The following is a 22,240-nucleotide window of genomic DNA, read 5'->3' on the forward strand; positions in this document are numbered from 1 at the left end:
AGAAATTTTCAATTGGAGTTATCTTTCTTTGTCCAGAATAGTAGTTGAATCAACTTAAATCATTGTTTTATACAATATACAATGTATATTCACTTTTACTACCAACTGATAAATTAAAACAATCTTTACCATTCAGTGATAACAAGCACTTTATTTTACATTTTAATATTTTATGATGTATTTAAATCAGTAGTTATTGTTGCAAACTCAATTAGGAATTTGAATTGAGATCAGTTTTGGAAAAAGGGAAAGGGGGATGTGAAAAAAAAAATGGGGGGGGGGGGGGGTTAAATTTTTCTCATTTCAGATTTCATAAATAAAAAGAAAATTTCTTCAAACATTTTTTTGAGAGGATTAATATTCAACAGCATAGTGAATTGCTCAAAGGCAAAAAAAATATTTTAAGTTCATTAGACCACATTCATTCTGTGTCAGAAACCTATGCTGTGTCAACTATTTAATCACAATCCAAATTTAGAGCTGAATCCAGCTTAAATGTTGTGTCCATACTTGCCCCAACTGTTCAGGGTTCAACCTCTGCGGTCGTATATAGCTGCGCCCTGCGGAGCATCTGGTTAGAATTATTTGTCTGGTGTCACTTTTGTGGCATTGATACAGTCATGTGACAGACAGTTCTTGGTTGTGTTGTGCTGTCCTAGGTTGTTGATGTCTTCTTTTTTTTTCGGTTGTTAGCATGTTGACATGTACTATTATTTCTCTGTCCTAAATTTGCTTGCATTTATTTGTACTGTATTCATTTTAGTGTTCTATTTAACTTTGTCATAAATGATAAAAGCGTGAGGTGTGTCTAGCCAGAGAACCAGGTTCAACCCACTATTTTTCCTAAAATGTCCTGTACCAAGTCAGGAAAATGGCAGTTGTTATCTTAAAGTTCGTTTCTGTGTGTGTTGCCCTGTGGTTTGTTTTTTTTTCTCTTATAGTTGTGTTTCCCTCTGTTTTAGTTTGTAACCAGGATTTTTTTCTCTCAATCCATTTATGACTTTATGTATACTACTGTTGCCTGTTTGGATCAGTAAAATTTCAGTTTAGAGTGAAGAAACGAAAATGGGGTGAACAGAAGATCAGGGATAACACTTACTGCTCCCATTGCCTATGGCAGAGGCATATCCAAGACCAAAATATCAATCAGATCATATCAATTGGATTTAGTGTCCAGAAGTTATCAGGTCAAGAGAAAAACATAAGATTGTGCAATGCCAAAATATAAGTATTAACAGAATGCAGGACTATAAATAATCATTTGAGTAGAGCAATAATATGTGTCATAAATTTTAACCAATTGTGAAGTCAATTCTTAAATTGCAAGGTGGTGAAGTTAATACATTCTGTATTTATCAAGCAGGAAGTCTAGCTTCTATGTACATGTATCTAAATAAAACAAAATACAAAAATACACATCACATTTAATTTTTTATTTAATATAAAATAATATAGCAATACATTATTCATATACGAATATCCTTTTGAGAAATGTCCATGTTATTTCTCCATATCATTCACCATCTACACTATTATCACAGTTCTGTCAATAATGGGCCAAATCTTTGTCAACCAAAAGTTCCAATCAAACTCATAAAAGTACTTGACAACACTTAAAACATCTACACATAAATCAAAGGATAAAACAAATATTTCATTTATAAAAAAGAGCAAAATGTTACAAGTATATTAAAAGATAACATAAAAAACTGCAGCTGTCCAGTGAAGAAGATAATTGTAAGTAAAGATTTTATATTTATATATTTATCCTGGGAGGAAAGCAATAATTCAACAAAAAACCGCCTTTGGGGTGCTTGTCAATTGATTGATCTAAGATATTTGTGCAATCTATTAAGTTTACAAATCTGTAAAAGAGTCAACAAACAAGATAATGCTAGTTCATTTAATGACTTCACCTCTAACATCGAAACAGTTTACCTTTTATTTGTAATTCCTTTTTTAAATCTTGATGTATGTTGTAGATCAAGTTCACATCTTTGAAAAACAATAAAATAGAATAAAACATCCCTTAAGACCTTTAAGAGTTTATGAGATAAATGAGGTTCTAAATTAATAGAGATTTTCAAAGAGTGCTACTATTTTAAGCACCCAAATTAATTTTTTTTATCTCTGATAATTATGCATTGGTGAAAAAATGAAAAATTGTATGTCAGCAGTTGTATTTCATTTCAAAACTTGTTTACACTATTCTATAACAATAACATGTCAAAAGAAGTAAATTTTGCTTTTGGAACATTTATACAAATGTTTGATTGTTGTCATTCACACAAAACAACATAGTGATAATTGACAGCACTAAGGTCCTATTTAAAACTTTCTCCAACTAATGCCAAATATTAATGGTCTATAAAATGAGTTGTTATGGTTGTGAATATCTGTTGTAATTTACAGCACAACTAATTAGGCCGTCTTCACATTGACCTAAACTTGATGTGTTAGTGTAACTCACACGTAAACTAAACGCAATTACGTTCCCATTGATAAAACTCAATGCTTAGAAGTAGTTTAAATCATGTTTTGTCTTTGTCTACATGCAGTCGTTACTCAATGTAGGTTAAGTGTGCACAAAACTAGGCATTTAGAACATGAATTTTACCATGTATATTTGTCTAAACTTGATATATTTATTTGTTATATAAAAAAATTAAGTAGCTTTATTAACCCTTATCAAGACTCAAAGCATCATCCTTGCCGAACACATAATTCATTTGAAAAGGTCTTCCTGAATCAACTGGACGTACACAGAAATATTTGGTCTTTACTTAAACGATTCACTCATAAATGCATCTAGTCTAGTATCTCAGATCCGTCAAATACACTTAGAAATAATAAAAAAAAAAAATATTACCCCCTTCCTTTGCCAAATACTCCTTGGAGATGAAATACCATTTGAAACAAACAGAAAAGTAGTGATCCTTAACATCTCAATTCTTTTTCTTCTTCTGTAAGCACGCTGCTGCAGCCTACGTTTTTTAATGCATAATGGAGACATCTTTAGTATCTTTAAACTACTGAAAATCATCAAAATGGCTTTCATAAAGAAGCAACCACTTAACTTCAAAAGGGGGGTGGTGTTATCGGTTTTTTTTCTGAGTCAAAATTTTTTCGCGCAAACAGTTTCATTAACTTTTTTTTCGATGCGAGCAATTAAATAATTTTCTTCAATATTTAACACTACACCGTATTTTTTTATTTCATCTGTATGACCAGAATACTTTGCATCGAATTGGGGATCAGAATATTTTTCAACCCCCCCCCCCCCCCCCCCCCCCCCCCACCTTTTGAAGTCAAATAGTCATTCCCTAACTGCTAGAAAAGTTGTCCGAAAAAAATTGCTTTCGGTTCTAAGTAATGAACATTTAAATGAGATATAGTTTACAAGTGTGAACAAATTTAATGTGAAACCTATGTACATTATGGTAAACTAATTGTAAACATGTTTACTGTACATGGCGTTTGGTGTGAACAAGGTCTAAGAAGTATAAACATATCTTGGCTATTTTTCTTTCTGTATGAAAACTGCATTCAGCTTAAATAACATTTACAGAGATCTTATAAATTTCTATACCAATAAAATACATTCATTCACAATTATCATATAAAAAAAATTCATAGATCTTCAGAGGGATTCTAGGAGTTTGAATCCCAATTTTCTTGGTAAAATTATGTTAAAATTGATGAAAATAGGTTTGAAATTTTGGATCTGTGCTTAAATAGTCATCTTGGTTTTTTTGTGAAATTTTTTTAAAAATCCAAAATATAAAAATTCTGTCCTCATAACACAAGGGTTTTGGCAAGAATTATATCAAAAACTACAAGCTCTAAGGACCACTGCCCTGTATTATCTTAGTTCAAAAGAAAATATGCATATAGACGTTTGAAGAAGAATACTAATGGGACATACAATGATACTGCTCACAATATATAATATGAATATAAATTTAGGAACCTTGTTAGACATCTCATAATAATCAGTCATATAAAATTAATAAAAACTATTTGGGCTTATAGCTTCAGTTGACAATTTTATTCAAAAGACGATAATGTAATGGAAACTAAGACAACAATAATGACTTTATGGAAATTGCTTACCATACTTACAATTTAATTTAGCAAAAAATGTGCAAGTAACATGGATGTGAAAATTATGAAAAAAATTGTCCCTTTTTGGCTATCTTTGACTGTACAATCTCCTTAAATATTCCTATTATTTCAAAGATCTTTCCTTTAAAATTTGGCAGCTAATTTTTTTTTATTTTTAACACTAAACTTTTAAGGCTAAAATATATAGAACCTTACTCTCATTAATGCTGTGGTGGACTTCAGTTATGCTGTGAAATGTGACACATGTGTAGATGCAAGACCTATAAAGTGATTCCTATATGATGTTTCTATAGCTTGCGCTGGGCAACACAAATAAAGATTGTAAACATTTAGTTGACAAAGACACCCAGTGTTAACCTTTATTACAGATTGTTTAAAATCTCTATCATTGTCTATAATTGAACAGATATTTCACGAAAATAGTTGACAAATAGCTGCCTGAGCTAAGACTATAACCAAGCTTAAAAGTAAGTACTTAAGTATCACTGGAAAACATAAATTAGGTAGTTAGCACAAAATAACTGCTACCAACATAACCAAGTACCTGCATTTCAATAAATGAGCTCTGAACAATCTATAATAAAGTCAGTCAGTTTCCAGTGATAACTTTCTATCTAGTACATCTTATTTCGGTCTTTAAATGTAAAACAATGTTGCAATACTACACAAAACTGATGACAATAAAAGTTCAGCATATGTCAAAGTTACTGCTGATATACTGAGTCCAAGCAACAACTGTATCATGTGACTTGAATCACACAAGTTTCGCACCAAACACGATAAGTCCATATTAACTCTCCAAGCTTTAAAGCCTTCTGAAGAGTGCTGACAAATTCTGACAATTGAATTGATTGAACACTTCAGCCTTCTTTCTCACAGTAAAGTTCTTTCAGTGCCTTCAATTCTTCAATTAATGTTTTATTTTGATTTTCTAACACTGCCACTCTGTTCTCTAAACACTTGACATATTCTTTTTTCTTAAGTCGACATTCTCTTGCTGCTTCCCTGAAATGAAGTATTGTATATATATATGTAATTATCTAAACCATATAACACAATTTTGTAATCTTTTTACTACATTAGACAGCATATATTGTATTGTATTCATGTAATTACTTTTCTGTTTATGAAGAAATAACATTAAAAATGTGGTGCAGGCTGAATAACCAACCCATGTTAATCAACTAAGAGAAATTCAACCATCAAGTATGAAAGTTTACAGAATACAGCTATTGTATGCATGGTTGCATGGTTTGTTGCTATTGTTACTTTTAGATGCAATGGAATGTGTCCCTGTGATTGTGGTGTATGTTCTAATGTTTTTAATGTTCAGGTGTTTGCTCATGCTGCCTCAAAACCTTGAAACAAAAGTTGTATCATTGGAAAATACACCACATCTACTTTATTCTTATATTGTTCCCACTAAAAATAGCTATAGATAGTTCTTTAACAAATTTATCAATAAAGCTGCCACGATAGCCTTCTTATTTAAGTCTACTATAGATAATGTATGTATCACTTTCCTTCAAACACGAGTTCATTATAGACAATAGGTCTTTCTGAAGAAATACTAATAAGTCAAATTTGACAGAAAAGTGTGGTCTACTTGAAATTTCATAAAAAGAATGTTAAAAACGACCTAACTACCTGTTTTTTAATAGTCTTAATTCCCTTTTCCTAGAGGCCTCCTCGGACAATGATGATGATCCTGTTAGAGGACTTCCTGTTGTTGCCATAACAACACCTTGAGGTAGACCACCAGAGGCTATCTGGTATGCTTGTACAGTACCTATATATTGTAAAAACATCATTATTTTTTAAAATCATGACTGTTAAACTTGCAATATAAATTTCTTATACTTAAGCATTCCCCAATGTGTTTATTTTTATCTTTATTTAGGAATCAAGAACAGTAACTGACTACTTCTGTAGAATGATGTTAACTTGAACTTTGTAACATTTATTACATTTAGAAAATGAGATCTTAGTGAAATCAGTTCATATTATAATCTTTAAATAGAAGATGAATGTGTCCGAGGACACAAATGCCCAATCTTGGCAGTTTTCCAAGTAAAAAAGGGCATAACTCTAGAACAATATGTTACTCACTGCCTAAAATTTTAACTCTGCCTGCTAGTTTTGGTTCTTAGCATAGAAGTATGAGGTTCATAAAATTTGGGTGAGTGCAGAAACAACAATAGGAGACAATAGTCAAGGGTAACACTTTTAAATGCCTCATAACAATATTGGCTATGTGAGTCAATATAAGGATTATATATATAAATTTGTTGCAGCCTTTTCCAAATGTGTATGATTTGTAAGTGTTGATACATAAGTTTGATACTAATATATTACCTGGAATATAAAATTGTCCATCAGGCCCTTGTGCATACTGTACGATGGTAGCTCCCTGTGTTGTTGATGATGTTGTAGGACTAGCATTAGACATCGTAAATGTTTGTAACCCTGGTGATACTGATGTCTGTCCCTCAGGATTTGAGGTTATCTGAATCCCTCCTGCAGTAACTTAAATAAATAATACTATGTTCTAGATTATCACAGATACCACATACAAATCTTAAATTGTAAGCTTACTTTAAAAATAGAATATCTCTGAAATTTATAAATCTCAATAAAGGAGATGCAGTGTACTTCATAAAATTAAGCACTTTGTTTAATAATAAACTACCAAAAAGAGGAATCGAGGTTTCCAACAAATGAACACATTACAAAAGTTGAAAAAGAAATAATTTAGATAAAAGAGTTCTAATGTCCCCTTCTTTGCAAAAATTATTTCTTTCCCAGTCACAAGACAACATAAAAGTTCTTTAAAACAATTTATAAATATCTTAAGAAATTAAGGCTTCAGAGCAAATGCAATGCAATTTCCTTTATTATAATTTTTTCCCAGGGGCATAACTCATAACAAATGTTTGATCAGCACTGATTTTCGAAAGCATCAGAAACATTGCTGATATAAACCTATGATATAGGTTCCAAAACATTCTTGCAAAAATTGAACACATGAGATTGCTGATAGCACAATTTTCAATATACCAGGGGACATGACTATTTTAAAAATAATTGATAAGCCATGATGAACTCGTCCAGGACATTGCTGAATTAAACATACAATATAAATTTCATTAATATCTGGCAAGAACTGTACACACGGGATGGTAAACTAGACTGTATTTCTATATCCCCTACAATCTTTTGCGGGGACAAAAAGACAACAGCTGCATTTATTCTACAATAAACAAAAACAACCTGTCAGATGCTTTTCTGTGATTCTCCTGATATACCATGGAACATAAATAAACCAATTTTTATGCTTTGCCCAAATAAAACCTTGAATGTGTTTACCTTGCTGATACAAGTGACTATTTGTAGTAAGATTTGTAGCTCCGTCTTGACTATCTCCATCCTGACTTTGGCTACTGTTTGATTCTTCTTCAATCTTAGGTTGCACTGGTGATGATAATTCATTTAAAATTTTCCTAAAAACAAGTAAGAAGACAAAATTAGCATCTCCAGACCATATTCACTTTATCTGACTGTCTTTTGTTTCTTTAAAAAGATAATATGAAGTGTCAGTAAAGATAGTACACTATCAAATAGTTACAATAGTAAAACAAGAATGTGTCCCCAGTACATGGATGCCCCATCCACACTATCATTTTCTATGTTCAGTGGAGTATAAAAATGGAGTAAAATCATTAATTTGGCATTAAAATTAGACAGATCATAGAGAACATCTGTACTAAGTTTCAAGTTGATTGGACTAGAACTTCATCAAAACCTACCTCGACCAAAAACTTTAACCTGAGATGGACAGACGAACGAACAGACCAGAAAACATAATGCCCATAAATGGGATATAATAAAATACACCCAAACACATTTAATTTCTACACTTGTGGTCAGACTGAGAGTCAAATTAAAGACTTAAATTTGGTATTTTTTTTTTGTTTCTCAGCTAAGCACCTAACATTCAGGAGTAAGAACGGGTCTGCATTGAATTAGAGTAAGAATAATGATTTAAAGTGTCAGCTACAGGATTTGTTTTTCTGTAGAAATTAGTGGTGGTATTGATGGCCCCTATACCCAGCCCACTAATGTCCCATTCCAATTTAGGCCAGGATTTTTTAATTTGTTGGTTTCTAGAATAAAAATAAAATTGACTTTTCATGCTTTTTTATTCCTGCCGACCCTAACAAAAGCATTATCCCTGGAAAATAATTAAAATATTCATTTTTTTTTTTTATGAAATGAAATGCATTATTCACTAACAGAATTGATAACACTTTCAGTTGTGAAAAAATAAAACTTCAAATTTAAGTTTCTAAAAATAGACAAATCAATTGTAACTGACCTTGAAATGTTGTTTGCTAAAATAATTTTGCGAAACGAAACCTGTGTTTAAAACCAAATACACAATAAGTTCGTTTCCCTTATTTGTCATCTGTCCGTAACATGCATCATAGAAATAGACTTGTCTAAATGTTGAGGTGGAAGTTCAAAACATCAAGTTAAAGTATTGAATATTTACAAATCATTTGAAATTTTCTTGTTTCATAGATAATAAAAAAATATCATTCATTTGGATAAACTAGAGGCTCTGAAGAGCCTGTGTCGCTCACCTTGGTCTATGTGCATATTAAACAATGGACACAGATAAATTCATGACATAATTGTGTTTTGGTGATGTGTTTGTAGATCTTACTTTACTGAACATTCTTGTTGCTACAATTATCTCTATCTATAATGAACTTGGCCCAGTAATTACAGTGGAAAATATTTTCTAAAAATTTATGAAAAATGCTAAAAATTAACTATAAAGGGCAATAACTCCTTAAGGGGTCAATTGACTATTTTGGTCATGAAAACTTATTTGTAGATCTTGTTTTCCTGAACATTATTGCTGTTTACAGTTTATCTCTATCTATAATAATATTCAAGATAATAACAAACTAGAGGCTCTAAAGAGCCTGTGTCGCTCACCTTGGTCTATGTGAATATTAAACAAAGGAAGCAGATGGATTCATGACAAAATTGTGTTTTGGTGATGGTGATGTGTTTGTACCTCTTACTTTACTGAACATTCTTGCTGCTTACAGTTATCTCCATCTATAATGAACTTGGCCCAGTAGTTTCAGTGGAAAATGTTAGTAAAAATTTACAAATTTTATAAAAATTGTTAAAATTGACTACGGTATAAAGGACAATAACTCCTTAGGGGGTCAATTGACCATTTCAGTCATGTTGACTGATTTGTAAATCTTACGATGCTGTACATTATTGCTGTTTACAGTTTATCTTTATCTATAATAATATTCAAGATAATAACCAAAAACAGCAAAAATTCCCTAAAATTACCAATTCAGGGGCAGCAACCCAACAACAGGTTGTCGAATTCATCTGAAAATTTGAGGGCAGAAAGATCTTGACCTGATAAACAATAATACCCTGTGTCAGATTTGCTCTAAATGCTTTGGTTTTTGAGTTATAAGCCAAAAACTGCATTTTACCCCTATGTTCTCTTTTTAGCCATGGCGGCCATCTTGGTTGGTTGGCCAGGTCACGCCACACATTTTTTAAACTAAATACCCCAATGATGATTGTGGCCAAGTTTGGTTTAATTTGGCCCAGTAGTTTCAGAGGAGAAGATTTTTGTAAAAGTTAACGACGACGGACGTCAAGTGATGGGAAAAGTCAGCACTTCGGTGTTGACATGAATATCAATTATGTGGTCATTTTTATAAATTTCCTGTTTACAAAACTTGAATTTATTGGAAAACTAAGGATTTTCTTATCCCAGGAATAGATTACCTTAGCCGTATTTGGCACAACTTTTTGGAATTTTGGACCCTCAACGCTCTTCAACTTCCTACTTATTTGGCTTTATAAATATTTTGATATGAGCGTCACTGATGAGTCTTATGTAGACGAAACGCGCGTCTGGCGTACTAAATTATAATCCTGGTACCTTTGATAACTATTTACACCACTGGGTCGATGCCACTGCTAGTGGACGTTTCGTCCCCGAGGGTATCACCAGCCCAGTAGTCAGCACTTCAGTGTTGACATGAATATCAATTATGTGGTCATTTCTATAGATTTCCTGTTTACAAAACTTGAATTTATTGGAAAACTAAGGATTTTCTTATCCCAGGAATAGATTACCTTAGCCTTATTTGGCACTACTTTTTGGAATTTTAGACCCTCAATGCTCTTCAACTTCCTACTTATTTGGCTTTATAAATATTTTGATATGAGCGTCACTGATGAGTCTTATGTAGACGAAACGCGCGTCTGGCGTACTAAATTATAATCCTGGTATCTTTGATAACTATTTACACCACTGGGTCGATGCCACTGCTGGTGGACGTTTCGTCCCCTAGGGTATCACCAGCCCAGTAGTCAGCACTTCAGTGTTGACATGAATATCAATTATGTGGTCATTTTTATAAATTTCCTGTTTACAAAACTTGAATTTATTGGAAAACTAAGGATTTTCTTATCCCAGGAATAGATTATCTTAGCCGTATTTGGCACAACTTTTTGGAATTTTAGACCCTCAATGCTCTTCAACTTCCTACTTATTTGGCTTTATAAATATTTTGATATTAGCGTCACTGATGAGTCTTATGTAGACGAAACATGCGTCTGGCGTACTAAATTATAATCCTGGTACCTTTGATAACTATTGGCCCTTCATGCCAGGTGAGCTAAAAAAACGGGCATGCAAGATAACAGATTAACCCGATATTCTCGTTTTTCCAGTGGACGAGTCTATTACGTTTTTGACACGTGTGTTGAAACCTATATTCGTACAACGTTTTTACATTTTATTCTTCATCAGTTTTCGTGCTTGAAGATCATTATTCACGGAATCGATTAAGAACTATCTTGTTTGTGAAATGACGATTTAATTTCGTTTTTGTCCGTGCACCCCCTTTTAATGGGAAATTATTAGACAATGTCATGCGATGTTTATGACAGCTGAGCAATAATATTTCATCGAACTAAAAATATATTTGGTAAAGGCAAACTGTAGTAGGAGAACGGAAACAACAGATTTAGAAGTCAAGAAATGTAAAACAGCCCACTATTTCTAACTTTGATGGGTGTTTTGTGGTATTAAGCATTGCGTGTAAGTTTTATCAGTGTGTAGTAGTATTATGCATTGCGTGTAAGTTTTATCAGTGTGTAGTGGTAATAAGCATTGTGTATAAATTTCAAAACATTTGGTTGAGACAGACTCATGTAAGAGAAACAAATGAAAATTTCAGCGATTTCAGTAAAAGTGATGCCACCTAACTTCCAAATTGATTTGCGTTTCATAGTTATAAGCATTGTGTATTTGTATATTAATGTTTGAGGCAAACAAAAACCAAACCAGTTTTAAGGACATAGTTGACAGACAAATAAGGGTTACACTAAATGCCCCCTCCCCTACAGCATGTGCATAAAATAACGGACACACACCATTAAATGGACACAATATGAATTTTGAGGTTAAACATGTATAAAAGTAATGTCTAATGACAACAGCTCACATAGAATTACAATGCTACACAGAGCTAAAAATACATTTACCTATATGATGGTCTCCTTGACAAAATTTCTCGTCTTTTCTTTCCTTCAGGGTCTTCTGTCAATTCATCATCTACTGGAGCTACCTAATCAAATATTTCATAACAAATTATATCAGGATAGTAACAGAAACAATAAAATAATTTACATGAAAATCAATAATGTATACAAAAATACATATGTATTTACTTGCATGTTTACAAATGTTAATATTATTTACCAACCAAGTGTTTTTCCTACACATTTTTTCAAGGATAGTATATAAAAATGAAGATGTGGTATGATTGCCAATGAGACAACTATCCACAAAAGACCAAAATGACACAGACATTAACAACTATAGTAGTCTCCAAATGTTAAATTTAAGTGCTTATCCATGGCCTATCATATTAAGTACATACAAGTATATCGAAAAGAAGCACACCAACAATCATGACAATAGCACTGTTTACTTACTTATTTTGTTATTCTTTCTTTATTGTTTTACCATGTACATTAGTACATTCATTTTAAAAATATCTTTCCCTTTCTAGCCTGTTGGATTAAAACTTACCCTTACGACCTGTATAGTCTGTACATTAGGTCCAGCTGTTTGAATGACTGAGGGTTGATTTGGGTGTATAACGGACTGTACTTGGACAGGTGTATTCATGGACATCTGTACAACAGATAAACCTTGGGAAGTATCCAGGTCTCCATGAGCATGATGCGATGGATGTACCTCTGTCATCTCTTACGGACTCTGAAAAATATAATAATGAAACTAGGATAAATCAGAGTGCCTGCCCGTATGTGATAGAATAGTGCCACAAGAGAAATATTCTATCACATACTCCAAATATATATAGAATGAATAGAAAAAAGACCATCTTTTTCAGTTTCGAATGAAGTGTTTGTATTTGTAACAGTATTAACACATACATATATTTGACCAGCTGCCAACACATAACATACATTACACAAACATAAGTATAAACGTGTATTTTAATGAAAAGAATCTAGCATTTGACAAAATATACAATATATACGGTGGTAATTACATTGTATGCACCCAACTATAAAACTGGTACATGCATCCATATGGTGGAAATTTAAATTACATTGTATGCACCGAACTATAAAACTGTCATCTGTTGTAGTTACACACAACTTTAATCATGTTAATGAATCACACATTACCTAGTCTGGGATCAAAAACAATTTGTGCTGAAACCAGTGAAGGTTGCAATGGACATGGCAAATCACCTGACCAACTTTTAGAGTGCTGTTTTTATACTGCAATAGCTTGACAAACATGTATGAAAATTATATGAGCTATCATTAATAATATCAATTAACCAGATAATGATTAACAGCTCAAGAAATTGGAATAAGAGAACAGTTTTTTCAATTTCATTGTTTAATAAATAAATTTGGTGTATTTACTGTCTTCTGATTGGTTAAAAGAATTAGCTTTATTTTCAATGTTATCAATTTTTATGGCGACACGCCCACTCTAATGTTGTGTATTCATACGCAAACATCTGTGTACGTTGTTATTCGTATTAATATACATCAGTTTGATTTCATCTTTGAGCCTTATTTTTGATAGAAATTTATTTATAATGAATGGCAATAATTTATTTTGAATTTATTGAACCATAAAATTAATTTTTGTCTCTTCACATTTAACATTTAATATTCAATGTGAAGAGTCAAAAATTAATTTTATGGTTCAATAAATTCAAAATAAATAACAGCCATTCATTAAATATAATCACCAATGCATATAATTTATCTGTTTGAGTAATAACTAGTCTAAAATATATTGTTTGGTTCTTTTTAACTTTTTCATAAATATAATTATTCTACAAGAAATGTCAAATTAATGTACACACAAGATTACTAAACAATATTATTTTCTGTATAATTTCTATGGAAGAGGCACAATATTGTTGTACGTCACAATTTCAGTAAAAATCTATGTACATTATTTAAGTTGAACTCATCCAGGACCTTACTCAAATAAAATTTCTATGAAATCCTACAAGAAATGTACCAGAGGCAGATTTTAGGGGGGGGGGGCAGGAGCCCCCCCCCCCCCTTTTATGGGAAAATTTTGGTTGGCAATACAGGGAATCACTGAAACATGACGGGAGGAGGTCCCTTCTTAGGCAGTCAGTGGACCCAAATAGACTGTAGTATTTATATTATTTAATTGCAAGTGTTTACCAGTATACAGTAAAAAAAAAATTATGAATAAATAAAATTGAGAAGCATGACAAATTGCCCCACTAATGAAAAGATGTAAAATCTGATACACAATCAAGGGGAATAAATTCTACGAGGATTTTGATGACAACTTCCAACATGACGACTTAATTTAAGATATGCATTGAACCCAATATATGATCTTAACATTATTTGTCTGCCAATTATACTGGACATTTAAATTTTAAAAAGGTTGCCACAATGGAAAATTTTTAAAGGGATTGTTGTATGACAGTTTTAAATCCAGTGTAGCATATTACCAAATAGAAATAATGTCTAAAGACCTTATAGCTAAATCAGAATCTGAAACACTTGAACTAAAGGTATGGATGGCATACATGTACATGTACCTCCTGTTTTGTTGCATCAAAACATCTCTTTTGACTGGAATGTTTGCATTGACCAGTAATGGATGGACAAATAATAGTGGTGAGAAGTATTTGCACTTCGAAGTAATTTGGGGTACTTATGGGACCAACAGAATAGCTTATTGTTGGCCAGTGATGTTCCCGTAAAATTCTACAATTTATCACAAGAGAAAATGATGCCATAAAAAGAAAAGAGTATTTTGGAGTCAATTGCAATGGCTCAATGTCACTGATTTTCCAATTGTCAATAAGACCTTTGCAAATAACAGACAGTAATGTGTCATGGCTGGTGATAGTGGTGTGCATGTTTGAGGTCAGATTGGACAATTTTTGCAAGACAACAAATTATGATTTTATTTTATATTAAATTTGACAAATATAAGTTGTATAATAATAATCATATAGTGTTTACGCATTATAAACAATAAACTATACTGTTTACTCTTTATTTTGAACTGAAATATAACTGGGTAATGCATTTTAGATTTGATGTCGAGTAAATATGCTGAGTTGCTTCTCTGACATTTTGCTTAGTGAAACTGACCCATATTCTCTCTGCATTCTCCTGTTCTATTTTTACTTGTTGAAAAGTCCGATTTCCAGAGTGGGACAAGGTACATCAACAATCTGCTTCTTCCGGTTAATCTTCTGAGTCAGCTGTTGTTGCTCTCACAAAGTTCTTTTTGTGATATAAATCACATTCAAAAATTTGATTTGATCGTTTTGAAAATAATGATCCCCTCCGAAGATAAGCGTATTCTCTGTTATCAACTTGTTTGTTTTGTTTCGTCAGTGGAGTACTTACTTGTTACGTACTTTTCGTCACCAATTTTGCAGTAATCGGAGTGGATAAATTTGCAGAATACGTAGTCGCCACGTCAAAATCTGGCTGCAGCGTCACAATCAGGAACAACAAAACTGCTGAATAATATATTCATCCGCGTGGATTTCCTAGTGCACGATACCTGATTGGTCCACTTATCTCACATGACGTCATACTGTCCAAATATAGACCGTACTACTTTTTTGTATCTTGCGGGTATAAAATTTGATTAAATTCAAACTGAATTTGATTAATTACTTTTTAAAGATTTTTTTCTTTCAAATTTAATTATTAACAATCTGTTAGTTAATACATAAATGTCAATTTCAACGTTTCATGTGTTTTTATTATTGCGGCGCAGTTAGCTGGTTTGGTATTAAGTAATTCGCCAGGAAAGATTCAAAGTACTGTCACCCGAAATACACGGGTGTCCCACGGGGAGTCCTATATTATGTAATTTGATATGTATTCTGTGATTTATTTGATTTTCATTTTTTGTTAAAATCTTTATGATTCCTAAGGGGGCAAAAAATTTGTTGATGAATTGATATTATCTTATCCAACGGCTACAAATCTTTGCGGTCTTATCTCATGATAATTACTCTAATTACTAGATATCATAATTAATTAATTGCCATCGGTTTGACGGAATTTTGGCCGAAATTTTTTCTCTCACCGAAGATTCAAACTCAAATCAAATCAAATCATTTTATTATGTTGTTCAGTATATTATGTTGTCAAATCCGAATATTGGATTGTTACCAAGACATTACATATATACATATGTACAATATTGAATTTAAACAACATTCATATTCTTTAAGACTATATTTAGATGTTTTGGAGGAGGTGATACTTTTGCAAATTTGAAAGTACAATTATAAAAATTCATAATGCAATTGTTATAAAAATATATCATAACAAATACTATAAGAAAAATATACTTTTTACACGGAGACTGAGGACATAATCTTTTTTTTTCCAACGGTAATTTACGGTGTCTACCCTGTTCAATATTTAGATAACTATTACTTATTCTTATAAAACTTGATATCAAGTATCGATCTAAATCTATAAATAAAAAAATCTAATTTGTATTCTTTTTTTTTTTTTAATTTTCTGTATGTTCTCAGTTTGTTTCCATTAGGGTTATTTTGATCGTTAAAAAGACTGTCTTTCCAGAAATCTGTATCCCTTTCAGTTCCCAAGGAACTTACTTTAAATAAACTAACCTATTAAGTGCCCATATTTCACTGCAATGTTAAGTAGTATAGGATTTAAACAACTTTCAAACAGTTTTCGTCGAAGTTTAGATATGTTCCCTATGGCCATGTTATTACAGGGGACCTCAATATCGTCCAGGACAGAGAGGTTAAAAACTTTTTGAAAAAAGACTAAAATATCGTCCTCCATCTAAAATAGATTGGAAAGAGTGTCGTCAAGTCACCAAAGATGCTCTTTCCTCGTTTTGTAAAAAATGGTGTAAACGGGAAAAATCTGATAAAAAATCTCTTGATTCTTATTTAAATAATTGTATGAATGTGGTAGATAAGAGAATATCACATTTTGAAAATAATTTAGAAGTAAATAATAGAGTACATAACACACCTATTTCCAGGATAAGAAATAAACTTCAAATACTTTCAAAGCGGTTTGTGTTTGTACCGGCCGACAAAGCAGCCAACAATGTGGTGGTGGTATGCCGTAAATACTACACGGACGTTCTTAAGAATGAAATTTTAAATTCATCTACATTCAAGTCCATCCGCTCCACAGAGAGTCATATATAGTAAACAAGCATATCACAACCACATCAAAGCTTAAGGCTTCTTCTGAACATTTGAAGGTCCCTACTATGTATTGGCTACCTAAACTTCACAAAAAAACCATTTAAATATCGTTTCATCTCGGCCTCTAGTAAGTGTTCTACAACTAATCTGTCAGTGCTCTTAACTAGTTCATTAACTAATATTAAAGAGCTTATCATAAGCTATTGTAATAAAATATATGAACATAGTGGTATAAACCATTTTTGGAGCAGTGTAAAAAATTCTTTGGATGTTTTAGATAAATTACGTGCATTTGATGGTCCTTTTGATTCTGTTAATAGTTTTGATTTTTCTACTCTTTACACTACACTTCCACATTATCTTATTAAACAAAAGTTTTCCTATTCAATTAAATGGTCGTTTGGTAAAGCTGAATGTAGATATATTTGCTGCAACTCATTTAAAGCCTTCTTCTCTAATGAGAAAGGTAAATATGCTAGACATACTTACTGGAGATGTGATGAGTTGATTGAAGGTGTTAATTTTCTCCTCGATAATATTTATGTACATTTCGGCAACAAAGTTTATTGATAGGTTGTAGGTATCCCCAAGGGTACTTATTGTGCCCCTAAAATAGCAGACTTGTTTTTGTACTGTTACGAATCGCAGTTCATGACTAAACTCAGTAAAGACCCTTCGAAATTGCATTTAATTACACTTACCGTTATCTTGATGATATTTTTTCGTTAAATAATCAAGAATTTTCTCAATATACTGCGGAAATTTACCCCAAGGAACTTACTTTAAATAAATCAAATTTATTCGGTAATAACTGTCCTTTCCTGGATTTAGATATTTCGGTTTTAAACGGGAAACACCACACTAAAATTTACGACAAAAGAGACGATTTTTCGTTCCCTATTGTTAATTTTCCATTTTTAGACGGTGATGTTCCTTTGGCACCATCTTACGGTGTTTATATTTCACAACTTGTTCGCTATGCCCGTGTCTGTTGTGACGTTTTTGATTTTAATGAACGCAACCAATGTATTACTGGTAAGTTATTAAACCAGGGATATCGTTACCATAAATTACTTAAAACCTTTACTAAATTTTTCCATAGATATAAAGATTTGGTTTTGAAGTTTGGTTGTACCTGTAGAAAACTTATTTTAAACGGGATAGCACATCCTCATTTTTACGGAAATGTTGTTAATCGTGTCCAGAAATTTAGAAATGATCCATGTAAACTTGTCGCGCCTTTAAATAAACTTATTCTAAAAGGTTACCTATTCAACACTGTAATAAGATCATTGAATATTGTTTTTATTGGTATAAATATTGATTTTGTTATCAGTAAATTAAAAGCTAACGATTACTAGTATGTTATATGCATATACATATTCATGGATCTACAATCTGTCGATACTTGAACTTGGCATTGCACAAGGTCATGTTTTTCTCTGACTGTTTATGACGTCTTTACACTAAATCCATTGGATGTTGGATGTGTACGGATTGGTAGTTTAGTCTTAGTTGCATGATTTTTTTATTAGTTGTTAGTGGCTTTGAACTAGCTGTCAGATAACTGCGAGTACTCTCAGATCTGTTCATAGCGTCTTTTTGTGTCGGGATGTATAAGTACCGGGCCACGTCCACTTGTATTTTTGTCCATCTGATGAGTTTCAACTGATTTTTATAGTTCGTTCTTATGTTGTACTGTTATATCACTGTCCCAGGTTAGGGGGAGGGTTGGGATCCCGCTAACATGTTTAACCCCGCCACATTATTTATGTATGTGCCTGTTCCAAGTCAGGAGCCCGTAATTCAGTGGTTGTCGTTTGTTTATGTGTTACATATTTGTTTTTCGTTCACTTTTTTTTACATAAATAAGGCCGTTAGTTTTCTCGTTTGAATTGTTTTACATTGTCTTGTCGGGGCCTTTTATAGCTGACTATGCGGTATGGGCTTTGCTCATTGTTGAAGGCCGTACGGTGAGCTATAGTTGTTAATGTCTGTGTCATTTTGGTCTTTTGTGGATAGTTGTCTCATTGGCAATCACACCACATCTTCTTTTTGATATTAAATGGACAAATATTAAGTTTATCTGAGAATAAGAGCTTTCTATTGCAAAACATTGCCTTTGAAGCTTTTTTGCACAGATGATTAACAGCATAAGTGGAAATTTCTGAGGGCTTATGATAAAATACCCAAATACTCATGCTATTTAATAATTGTATATTACATTCTTTATTTTCAGAAGGTTGTGCAGTTAACAAAACGACTTATATCCGCTCCATGTCCTTTTCAATAATCTACACAACTTAACCATACTTGCACAATTTAAAAAAGATAATAAGAATAAGAATAATTTATTTGTCAATCACGACGCCCATGAAGAGCAAAATAATTAATACAAATTATGATGTATATACACATTTATTAACATTGATTTTATTAGCTCAACTGACATGAAAAGTCAAGTGAGTTTTTACCATCACTTGGCGTCCGTCGTCGTCATCGTCGTCGTTAACTTTTACAAAAATCTTCTCCTCTGAAACTACTGGACCAAATTTAACCAAACTTTGCCACAATCATTATGGTAAGATCTACCCGCCCTTAAACTTTTAGACGAATCCAACGAACCCGATAACCAGTTGTTAGTTGCTGCCACTGAATTGGTCATTTTAAGGAGATTTTGTAGTTTTTGGTTATTATCTTGAATATTATTATAGATAGAGATAAACTGTATGGAACAAAAATGTTCAGCAAAGTAAGATCTACAAATAAGTCAACATGACCAAAATTGTCAGTCGACCCCTTAAGAAGTTATTGCCCTTTATAGTAAGTTTTTAACAATTTTTCGTAAATTTTTGTAATCTTACAAAAATCTTCTTCTCTGAAACTTCTGTAGCTTCCTATTATTGGGTATACGGGGATGTGCCAAAAATATGGGTCATAATTTTGCGAGATTTTATCATAAAAATGACCCTCCTTTTTAATTACATCCTATGTTAAAATACATTTACGTTTGATAACTGTATATTGATTTGGGGTATGATCACCTAACGATGTCAATTCATATATAAAAACTTAAGGGCAGCTGGTATATTTAAGAATTATAAGTGATGATGAGTTAGTGCTTATATAAGCATGGGTCATATTTTAGATATTGTATATAAGTATAGGTCATTCTTTCTTAAATATTCATATAACTATAGGTACTGAATTTCAGTGAATGTTATCTTAAAATGGGTACGTTCTTTGAGGCAAAAATGGCACATCCCTACAAAAAAATATCGAATTTACCCCCCCCCCCCCTTTTTTTTTCCCTCGTGGGTTGCTGCCCCTGAGTTAATAATTTTACAGTAAATTTGCATGTTTTTTGTTATTAGGTAAATAATGCATGACATGCAATCAAAATTTAGTGCATTGCATGATCATAACATTCTATACATCATATATACAAGAACTTTTCCAGACATTTATATTTTTGCAGTTTCTTAAATACTGGCTATATTTGTATAAAGACCCTTTTTTGAATTTTTCGAAATTAGCATACAAGTCAATCGAAGATGTTGATTGTACCTTTCCACGTACCTTCAATAAACACATTTTTCAGTTTCTTAAATTCATTCGTTTAGACCATGTTTGGAATAATAAAAGAACTATGTCAGAAGGAAAACTCATATCTGCAGTGAAAAAGATATTGCAAGAAAGATATGGAAATTATTTTTTCATGTTTGTCAAGTGAAAAGCAAAACAAACTACGCACATATAACAAGTTAAAAAAGGAATATAAACCTGAGACTTATACAAAGTCAAAGGAAACTTCGCAAAAAAATGAAAATTTTATATTATGTTTATTTGATATAAATAATCATATATTCACTAAAATTACTGTTCAATTCTTCTAGATAAGTGATTAAAATAAAAATTAAAATCCCACTATCACTTCTCGACTTATCGCCATTTTGACGGCATCTCCGATACAAATTGTCACGTGATGAGTATATTTGAATAAAATATCTGAATACCACAAAGCAAAAAAACAAGCATGGCATATTGTATATTCAGTATCAAAATGACTTGTCAAGCGTACGGATGTTCAACTCGAAGTTCACATGGCATAAGCTTACACACTTTCCAAGATCCTGCAAAAAGAAAGAGTTGTACCAGACGTGAATGATTAACCTTAACATAACACCAACCAACTCACAACAAGTTCAAGAAAGTGTGTGCAGACCATTTTGAAGCATCTTGTTTCGATGGAAATTTGATAGTAATTATGATTTTTTTTCTCATGAATGTTTTTATTGCTATTTCGTTCCAAGCCTGGTTGAAAGGAAATTGTCAGATTAATAAAGTTCAGTATTTCTGCATTCATGCATTAGTAACAGATTTTGTTGTTTACAAGTAGAAGTTTAGTACACGGATAAAAAGTCACAGATAAAAAAATTGTTGAATATATACAGGAAAAACATCTTCAAATATTATATTATTTATTACATTTATTACATTTTAAGTTTATGAACTTGTTTACAAGCCTTAAAAATAAAAAGATATTTGATTTCAATCATGCAAAGGATATATATTTCTAGGGACAATGAAGCCATTTAAGGTACCTATAGCCACTTTGGCATTTTGATTTTATAACAATTATTTGATGTCATTGATATTTATTTAATAAATTTTGTTTAAAACTTGCTTTGAAAATAATATTTCAAGAACAAACCAAAAAAGAATTAATTAATTTACGTTTTCTCGTTTAAAGAAAATAAACTCGAAACTGAATTATGACGTTTTGTTCTGTGTCTTTCTATCGTAAATTCACAAGTTCAATGAAGTATATATTTTTTAGGTGCAAAAAAACTTGTGCATACAAAAAAAATTACGTAAAACATTTAAGAAATAATTCATGGGGGCTTGAATATATCGTTATTTTACCACGGGTTGGCCCTTTATGACAAATATTTTACCCTGAGCGATATTCAAGCCCCCCCATGAATTATTTCGATTCTGATAAGACAAATATAGCAATTGTTTTGGTTCAAAGCGCACTAGATGGAGGCAAATATTTGCCGTTCCCATAAATTAACCCACTTTAAGATTGGCGGTAAAGAACGGAGCAAACAGATTTAGTGACATGCTCAAACTATTTACAATAATATATTTAGATAGATTTGGATGAATTTTAATGATAATTTACTTATATATCTTCTATGTATATAAAAAAGGGCTTATACCACATTTTAGTATTGTTTGTTTACGTTTCATTCTGGTGATGATTTTCGGTATCAGAAGCG

General features: G+C 32.0%; 1 protein-coding gene across 4 annotated transcripts; it reads right to left on the reverse strand.

Moving 5' to 3' along the window:
• Positions 1-1,418: 1,418 nt before the first annotated feature.
• LOC143064454 (cyclic AMP-responsive element-binding protein 1-like) lies at positions 1,419-15,301 on the reverse strand. 4 transcript variants are annotated; one of them, XM_076237282.1, is made up of 7 exons: positions 15,148-15,301; positions 12,278-12,466; positions 11,728-11,810; positions 7,492-7,625; positions 6,481-6,651; positions 5,773-5,914; positions 1,419-5,130 (listed from the first exon to the last, which is right to left on the reverse strand). In XM_076237282.1, exons 2-7 carry the CDS (start codon positions 12,452-12,454, stop codon positions 4,986-4,988), a joined length of 852 nt encoding a protein of 283 aa, XP_076093397.1. In that variant the 5' UTR covers positions 12,455-12,466; positions 15,148-15,301; the 3' UTR covers positions 1,419-4,985. The 4 variants fall into 4 exon arrangements, with proteins under 4 accessions (XP_076093397.1, XP_076093399.1, XP_076093398.1 ...); XM_076237284.1 differs by having other exon boundaries at positions 15,159-15,287; XM_076237283.1 differs by lacking the exon at positions 15,148-15,301 and adding an exon at positions 14,887-15,141.
• Between the last annotated feature and the right edge of the window lie 6,939 nt (positions 15,302-22,240).

The sequence above is a fragment of the Mytilus galloprovincialis genome, chromosome 2 (genome assembly GCF_965363235.1).
Source record: "Mytilus galloprovincialis chromosome 2, xbMytGall1.hap1.1, whole genome shotgun sequence".
Classification (NCBI taxonomy): Eukaryota; Metazoa; Mollusca; class Bivalvia; order Mytilida; family Mytilidae; genus Mytilus; species Mytilus galloprovincialis.

Bases quoted from the DNA above. Each gene is read 5' to 3' on its own strand.
- LOC143064454 (XM_076237282.1), bottom strand. From the start codon at position 12,454: ATGACAGAGGTACATCCATCGCATCATGCTCATGGAGACCTGGATACT. The intron at 7,626-11,727 runs GTAAATGTATTT...ACTTGTTTTTAG, and splicing joins TCAAGGAGACCATCATATAG to GAAAATTTTAAATGAATTAT. The intron at 6,652-7,491 runs GTAAACACATTC...TATTTATTTAAG, and splicing joins TAGTCACTTGTATCAGCAAG to TTACTGCAGGAGGGATTCAG.